Consider the following 9,357-nt stretch of genomic DNA (forward strand, 5'->3'; position numbering starts at 1 on the left):
TCAATCATGTGCCTGTGAGACTTTTTACATTACTGTAACACAGGTTTTACTGGGGGAGGGGAGATTACAATAACATGCAGGCACAGGGGGCTGAACTGCTCCCGGCTCACATTCCAGTCCCACAGATTAGATGCAAAGATGGATATGGGTGTGTGCGGAGACTACACAGCACATGCCAAAAATGCATGGGACAGGGAGCTCCACGCCTAGTGAAAGATGAGTGGAGAGTGAGTCCCTGCAGAGATCACAGTAACACAAGACATACAGGCAATGGGGGTTAGGGAGGTCCCTGATTAAATTACATTTACAGATCACTCTGGAAGAGGGGTTTAGGGTCCAAGTAGAGATTCCAGGCACATGGGTCAGGGGCTTCAGTAGAACTCCCAGTAACAAGTCATAGGGGACACCAGGAAGGGGGGGGGGGGCTACAGAGGGGAGGCCAGCTCCTGTCCCATGTGGAGTAGATTCTCTTGCCCCAGTCCTCACGGGTACACCCTTACAGGGACACTGCTTGTTTCTTACAGAGAGTGCCTCTCCATGAAATACAGCACGGGCCGGGGAATGCCTGCCCTTGGAGTTCCCTGCCTCGGTACATGGGACAGGCCGAGGCACAGCCAGTCATCAACCAACCCCTATTTAAACATTAAATACCAGACACCCATTTATAATTCCTGACCATCATGTACTCGTATCAGGCTACCACTGACATCAGATGTTTGCCTTTAATAACTAATCACAGTTGAGCTCTGAAATCATATTTCAGTAAAAATAAAAATAGCAAGCGCTCACTTTTCACATTCCTTTCGTGTTGACAGTCATTAGCTGACGAGGAAGTTTTTAATGGCCTCTTCTCTGTTTCTAGTGGCTGTCAGCATCCGACACATGGACCCTGCTTGTCCCTACATGTTAAAAAAAAAACACAAGCAACCTGCCTAAAAGTCTTTACACGCATTCCTTTGGTAAATTACAGGATACACATTGGTTTATTTTGTTTCTAAGATAAGGGCTCCACATTTCATTTGCACTGGTTCATCCAGAAAACATCTTAAATTAGATTAACCATGACTGGAATGGCTTAAAATTCCAGAGATGTCTGTAAGGATGATATTGCAAGTCCCCTCGGTGTTCTGTGACTTTATAAAAGAGCTTTGCCTAGCTTCTCTATTTGCAGACAGAGCTACTTTGTCAACCACACCATCCTCATAAGTAGCGTCGGGGTACTTTATCCTGTATAATATACAGCCTGAAGTTGTGACTATTTCTTACCTTGAAAGTTCAATATATCGTTTCATAGAGTAGCCAACATTCTCAGACATGCCTGGCCTCTCTCTTTCATTTCATGTGCATTAAGTCACGGATACATTTCTGTTACGACATTGCAATCTCATGTAGTTTTGGTAATTTCACATTAGGCTTTCTATGTAAAATTCCCGAAATTGTGTAATTATGACAAGTTGCATAATTGCGTAACTATGCCATCTGCGTAATTACGCAGAGTTTGTGGCAAAAAAATTGCGCAAGCCCACAGAAAAAAAATGTGAATGATCACAACATGATCTGCTGCTGTTTGGGGGCACTGGTGGTTTTTTTTGCTATTGTTTGGCATAAAATGTGTCCTCGCGCCCAAAAAGGGCACAGGGATGCGTTACCCAGTAAAATATGGTGCCAAATTACAATCTTGCATTTAACACATTAAAGCATAATTTCACATACATTTCACGTAATAGCGAAAACACAAATTACAAGAAAGTAATCTGCATGAAATAAACAAATACCATGGACAATGTAAAATGTTTTATAGCAATACAAAGGTGATCATTGTGACATTTGTCTCATCCGAGCCAGGACTACTGGAATCATGCAGCAATTCTGACATATCTGTCTGGAACATGGTCCATTAAAATAGGCAGTGAAGAAAATGCGAATTATTCAGCGCAAAGTGATACACTCTGCGTACGGGTGGTTTATTTCCCTATTTTGTCATTTTTGCACCCATTAAACCTGTCTTCCAAATGTTTCGCCTCATTAGCAAGAGTTGAACACTCGACCACAGAAATCAACTGAAAGGTGACCAGTTGACCTTAGGAAGGGCCATGCCACTGCACAGGAGCAACTGTGGCTCTTTCTGTACTTTTTATCTGTTTTAGCTGGAAGCCATTTTTTGTTGAAATCTGCAAATTATGCAACAGATGGTGGGTTATGTAGCATATTCGATGCATCAGTACTTTTACAGAAACCGCCACAGTTGCAGGGTCGAATAAATCCAATGGTCCTCACTATAACACGTCATCCTGCTATATCTTTTATAGGCTAAAGTGCATTCCTGTATACCTATCACTTTTCATCCTGTAGCATCAGTGAATGAAATAAAGTGTGCTGCAATAGGTCTGTCCCTCTGGTCTGAGGGTCAATGCACTAAATAAGGGGGCACCCTATGCAATTCCATTCCTCTCATCTCTCACTATAACTGCATAGAATAATCAGGGTCACTGAAATTATGCAGCAGGGAGGACCAAACTATGGCAAGGTTAACTAAATTATAAGGAAAAGAGAAATACTGTGGCATAATGTAGTACATTTTGTACTTGTATTACTTATTATTTTGTCAGTACAAATTAACATCATCCAGACCAAACTTTCACCTCACTAGTGCCTCATCTAACACCCAAACATATCAGTCAACCCTTGTGAAGGGCCTTCCTCTGTGCAGAAACACGTGCCACTGTATTTAGTAACTTATGACCCGTTTGGGGTAGAAACTTTTTTGGTTAAAATCTGCAAATTATTCAGCAGGTGATGGATCGTGTGGCAAATGTGACACATCTATAGTTATGAGGAAAATGATGTGGCCACAAAATTGGATCGTTCCAGTTACCCTGAAAATAATGAATATTAACAGGTGGTCCATTCCACTCACTGCCCTGAATGAGTGCACCAATCAAGGGCATCCACATCTGTATAATTGTCTGCAACAGTGAGTTGAAGAAAGGGCATACTATCCCTTTCACTGCCTCACTATGTGGGATGGAAGGCATCCCCAGACCATTTCCTCACATTGTATGGGTACATGCAATAAAGGAAATGCCCACACTCATCGGTGCCCCCCTACCTCACCACTATACAGTGTGGCATGGAGAGCATTCATAGATATCTCAGTCTCTTGCACCTCACACTATCCGTGCATGGCATAGTAAACTTTAACGCCACTCCTTGCTTCCACTAAATAGAGTAAGGGGCACCCCCAGCCATTCCTATTGTTTCCATAATCCTGAATGTATGCAAAGACAAATGAACTTCATGGAATGCAGTGCAACCCAGACATGTGTACCCCCATCACACTGTATCCAGGCATGGACTAAAGGATGTCTCCAGAAATGTGTAACCTTTTCATCACACTGTAGATGTGAGGGAATTAAAGGGCCTCTCCGGACATGTCTAAACCTCTTATCACACTGAACCCAGACATGTACTGAATACATCCCCAGGCAAATGTCCCCCCATCACACTGTATCCAGGCATGGACTGAAGCATATCTCCAGCAATGTGTAACCCTTCTATCTGACTCTGCATCTCCAGACATATGTGAACATCTTATCATACTGAACCCAGGCATGTCCTGAAAACATCTCCAGACATGTGTAGCCCTCCCATCACACTATACACAAGCATGGACTAAAGGATATCTGCAGCAATGTGTAACCCTTCTATCAGGCTCTAAGTATGTGTGAACTAAAGGGCATCTCCAGGCCTACAGCATTATTTAATCAAACATTACTAAAAACGCAGAGACTCATGTTGCCGCACAGTGGAAGGCCCTTCGCAAACGTTGCCTGGTCACCTTTCAAATGCCTATGGCTGCATTTGAGTGTTAAACTCTTACTAATGTCAAGGAACCTTTGGCCAGGCTGTGTTAACGTGTAAAAAAGGCAAGATAATGCAGAAATACTGTCACAAAATGTGCCGCATTAAGCTGCGTAAGTTGCCTCTTCTTGCCACATAATTTTGTCGACTCTGCAGCATAACTTTGTTCTCCCCCGATACAAAATTTTATTGGTCCTGACTTTAGGGCATCTCCAGACATCTGGAGCTCTCATCACACTATACACAATCATGTACTGATATACATCACCAGTTTTAAGGCGCTTGCTCTGCATAAGGAAGTAGGGTTGAACCATCTGTATGACATTTTGTCAACAAAACCCATTTATTTCCCTGTGGCGCTCTTTACGGGCCAAACCTGAAACCGTACTCAGGAGATCTATTGATCATGATTGTCTAAATCTAGTTCACGCTTTTAAAATACCTTAGTTGTCTTTTATTAACAATTCCTTTAGAATGACGTTCGGCTTCTCTGGTCTGAAGAACAGACCAAGATACTAAGGACTGAGAAGTCAATAATGAAGGCTGCACCATTAGATGCAAGGGTTGACAGCAGAGCTGCAGCCGATAGGGGGCAACACATGGTTATCACATATATGGCTTACGCCTTCCCAGAAGGATTCCAACCCTATCTATCTTGGGTGACACGTTATCAACATCTATATGCCCGGACCAGATTATGCCCGCGTGACCGCAATTACAAACAATGCACTTGAGATTTCATGCTTTTTTGATCAGTTTTATGATGATTTAATAAAATGCAATGCCTATTTATTGTACATAACATAATGGACTAAGCTGCTGTGGGCCTTTTGTGTGCATTGGAATCTGCAGTCATTTGTTTTAGGGTTGACACATTTACCTGCAAAGCAATCCATATCAGGAAGAGGCCGCACCAGACTGAATGGTTTTAATGAAAATGTGGTTTACTCTTAAAATTTCTTTTATGCACTTTTTTCCCATTACATGGATATAATGTCATGATGACTGGACTGTTTTAAAGGGTATTTACTGGCTTTTTTTAGTTATCTGATATTTTATCTGTTTTATGTACATTTATGGCCTATTCTAATAGGGCCGAACTAAAGTTTCTTCCACTTGACATCACCAGTCATTTCGAGCCCTTGCATCATAGTCTATATCGCTGCATGGACCAAAGACATTTTAACAAATCTCTACCACTACTGTGCAAATCCAGACATTTTACACGGTTATCTTTCTCTAACACTGCACTTTAATAAAGGTCATCCCCAGCGAAGCATGCTCTATCTGATGCACAGTATCTATACGTGGTCTGCAGGAAATCCTGAAATCTGGCTATACATGGTAATGCTCTGGTAAAGAGCGTCTCCTGAGAAGAGTCGCTACTCATTCACACTGCAGCCTCTCTTAGACTAAGGACATCTGACCACATGCATATTCCTACTATTGCAATGTACACCCTCCGTGAGCACAGGGCACCTCCTGACACGTCTGTTCTTCCTTTCACCCTGAATCCATGCTTGCACTAAAGTGCACATCTTCACGTCTCCGCCTTTTATCCATTGGGTAGCAAGGGTGCCACGGGGCTTAATGCGATCTAGGAAAATGAACCCCCGCCCCAGCCCTTGGTTTGGAAGTGAAGAGCTATAATTGGGGTAAATGTACAAGCCCTCCTGCTCCGGTGCCACTGCACCTGCGGAGCTATTGATAACTCCGCCTCTGCGTTTGATCTTTTTAAAACACAAAGCAATATAAAGGGCTCATCCGGACATTTCTTCCCTCTTGTCACCCTGTGTCGGTGGATGAAATGCGTGCGCCCTTCTGCATGAGGGGCAGGGTTAGCCTAGCACTCACCTTGTCTGCCCCCTGACTGGCCATCGCGGACGGGGGTCTCCCGGCTGGGGGGGCACTGGCTGTTTCTGAGCAGTGCCACCTCCCGGCTGCTGCTCTCCAGGCTCCGTCCCAGGCTCGCCATCTCCCGCTCCAGCCGCCTCTTCTCCTCTTCCAGCGCGGCCTTGTCCCTCAGCAGGTCCCGGTAGGAAGCCTCGGCTATTGCGGCTTGAGCTTCAGCCTCGGCCTTTTCCTTCCTCAGGGCCTCCAGCTCCCGCTGGAGCTCTGGCGGGGCTGGGGCAGGTGACCCCTGCCCTCCCTGCATCCGCTCCAGCAGCCGCTCCATGAGCGCCAAGCGGGTGCTCAGGGCCCCCAGCTCGGCCCGCTGCGCGCTCTGCTCCCGCTGCAGCTCCTGCGCGGCGGGCCCGGCCTGGCCCGGGTCAGGGCAGCTGGCCTCGTGCGGGCTGGGCACGGTGAAGGTGTAGGTGCAGCGCCCGGTGCTGGGGTTGTTGGCACGGCGGAGGTGCACGGTGCTGGCCAGAGCCGGCCATGCCAAGCATGCCCAGAGCAGCAGGGTCAACAGGGGTCGGAGCAGAGGCATCCCGGGGTCCAGAGGAGGCTGTTCGAGGACGGCCCCGGGTGTAAGCGCCTCTCAGCACTGCAGCTGTGCCCCTGTGATGTAGTGTGCACTTGTGTCCGTTCCTGTGTGTAAGTGTGTAATGCCGTGTGCAACCTAAGAGTTCGTGTATGTGAGCGAGTGCGAGTAACCGTGCAAGTCTTTCTCCAAGTATGCGCGCCTCTCCAGGTATCTGGTGTTCTTTGTAAATGTGATATAAGTGCCCCTACGTGCTCCTGTGGAAGAACCTTTCTATTGAAATTTCCGAGTGCTTCTACGTTTGCGCGCCTGTGAGTGTGCCCCTGTGGCACTGTCTGTTGAAGTCCCCCTGAGTGTCCGCGCAGGTGTGCTCCTTGGGAATTGTGTGTGCGCTTGTAAACGTGTTCCTGTGTAGGTTGCGTTTATGTTGAAGCTCCCGTGTATCTACCTAGGGGTGCTTGTTGGCTGGTGCGCTCCTGTGAGTGTGCTCCCGTGTAAGAGTGTTTGTTGAAGCTCCTGTGTGTTCCTATGGTACTGCGTAGGTGTGCTTGTAAGCAGTTGCGCTCGTGGAAGTGTGCTCCTGTGTGAGTGTTCTTATGTGAGTGAAGTGCCGGTTGAATCTCTCGTGTGTTCCTATGTGGCTGCGCAGGAGACCTCGTGTAAAGAGTTCTCCTGTGCAAGATTGTCCCTATATAAATGTCTGTGAAGTTCCCGTGTGCTCCTGCGTATCTGCGCAGGTGCGCGCGTCAGCAGATGCGCTATGGTACGTTGTGTTAGTGTTCCTGTGTAAATTAAGGTAAATTGTGTTAGTGTTCCTGTGTAAATTAAGTGCCTGTTGAAGCTCCCGTGTGCTCCTATGTAGCCGCGTAGAGTCGCTCGTTCGCAGTTGCTTTGCTATTATCCTGCTCCTGTTTTCTCGACCCCGCCAGTGGCTTGTCCCGCAGTGGGAGGCAGCCCTTATAGAGCTGGGAGAGGAGGTGCCAGGGCTGCCCTCTGCCGGCAGCTACGGTGACGGCGCCCCCTTCAGCCTGCGCGCGGGCTCTAATAGATGCAGCCCAGGGACCGGTTGCATGCAGAAGAGAGCGCAGAAGTCACGAGGCTGCTGTTTGCAGAGATCGAACAAGACTTTACCGCGCCTCCACATTCCTATCAGAAAGCCAGGCCAGTCTGAAATTTGACACCAGACGTACAAGCAATAAAACAAACTCTCCCGGGTCTCTCGCGGGCTAAAGAAACGTCTTCACCACACTGTAGCAGAGTACTTTCTCCAGTGCTTAATTTGTAAAAACATACAAGTCCCAGGGCGGAGACTTTTTATTGGGAGCCAGCGGTGCAAACAGGAAGGCTCTCCCAGTTTAGCATGCACCTTCCTCAGCATTGCTACCCCTAGCCTTTTGAGGATGTGAGGACCTTACAATTACAACAATGCATTGCATGCGACAAAGATGCCCGGCCCTGGGAGATGACCACCAGGGCCGGACTGGCGGTAGAGGGCACCGGGCTTTTCCCCGGTGGGCCATGAGGGTGGGAGCTGATTTTGGACTGGTAGGGGCTGGTTTTACATCTGTGCTGCAGTATCAGCACCATGTACCAAAATACCAAAAGCAGCAGTGTTCTCTCACCAGCACCCCACCTCCCGCGGCCTGACCGACTTAATTGCCAGGGCTGGTTTGTGTTCCTAGTCCGGCCCTGAAGACCACCTGGTGCTGTATTACAGAGAGTGCCCCGGGCTGCTTTGCACGCCCCTGGGACACTTTGGTATTACAGAAGGGGGCGCAGATGCTTGTGCGTCCCCTTCAGTAATGTCGATAGCGCTAGCGCACTTAAAGCACGTGGCCCCGTGCATTAGTGCCAATATCGGCAACTTGCTGGTGTGACGAGCAGTGTGCGGCCAATTGAACTTGATATATTACGGCTCCCTTGAGCCACCGGACTGACGAGTCCTGGATCAGCACCTGCGCGCCATGAGAGGTACTCTACCTGTTTTTAATTTTTGGCAGTCCACGCGGCACCCCTTTACACTTACCTGCTCCCTGCTGACGAGAGGCAACTACCTCGAAACACGTGTCCAGGGATGGCTAATGCGACACATACTTTTCTATACACACCATGGCATAGGCGTACTCGCCGTCGCCACTACATTGACTACAGTAAGGGGCAACTTGCTGGTGTGACGAGCAGTGTGCCAATTGAACTCAATATCGGCAACTGTAGTCACATAACACACATAATACATCAATAAACCACACAACACTTTTGTAAGTGGAGAAATATTGCTGCAGGTTTCCAGTGCCGTCACCTGAGCAACCCGTGAGTATGACTCGAGGCGATCCAGCTACCCAGATTACAACGTAAGCATTTATCCTGCTCTACATTTGGCAACGATGTAAGTAAATCTAACGCTCCACTTTGTTTCCTTTACCCTCTGGGTATTCCCTGCTGATACGCATCATTTCCGACTTACAGCCCTAGATGGTGTGGGCCTCCTACGCCGCTTTTTAACTCAAGGAGTAATTCCAACTCTTATTATAGGTAAGACTACTCTTAGCGCACTTCATTCGTGTTGAACCTACGAATCTAGTTACACACACAACACACGTGTCTTTTTGACTGGCCTGGTAGACGACACGCCAGGTGAGCCCGCTGTACAGCCAAGTGGAGGTGTCCGGGCCCCGCGGGGTACAGCAGTTTACCTAGCGAGTCTCCAGCTGGGTTCTGTGACCGCCTCCGGGACCCGGGACCAACCATCTTTTGACTGGCATGGGACCACACCCACGCCTGCCCGCTTCTCCAGAACTTTGAGAGTAGCCTGGGCCTCCAGGTGCATGATACTATGACTGTCTCATTGTAAATATGTGATTTCTCGAATCACTGTGTACTTATGCGGATCGACAAGGCACGTCCGCATATGTATTTTAACTTCTGCATTTCTCTTTGTTTTATCTTTCTTTTGGTCTAGGTACAACGCAAAGGGGGCACAACAGACTCCTTTTTTCACACACTACCTGTTTAGGAGACACTGTACTCCCCCCCCTTTATTGCCGAGTGAGAGGGTGATATTTTACCCCCCC

The 9,357-nt window shown here is 47.7% G+C and overlaps 1 protein-coding gene across 1 annotated transcript in view; it reads right to left on the bottom strand.

Annotated features, from left to right (window-relative positions):
* The window catches only part of MYOC (myocilin), a 105,413-nt gene extending 98,197 nt beyond the window's left edge, over positions 1-7,216 (bottom strand). Inside the window, exon 1 of the mRNA XM_085601441.1 lies at positions 5,716-7,216. Coding sequence (XP_085457567.1) covers positions 5,716-6,292 — 577 coding nt within the window. The 5' untranslated portion in view covers positions 6,293-7,216. The remainder of the gene's footprint in view (positions 1-5,715) is intronic.
* Between the last annotated feature and the right edge of the window lie 2,141 nt (positions 7,217-9,357).

This window comes from Triturus cristatus, chromosome 4_2 (genome assembly GCF_964204655.1).
Source record: "Triturus cristatus chromosome 4_2, aTriCri1.1, whole genome shotgun sequence".
In the NCBI taxonomy this organism is placed as follows: domain Eukaryota; kingdom Metazoa; phylum Chordata; class Amphibia; order Caudata; family Salamandridae; genus Triturus; species Triturus cristatus.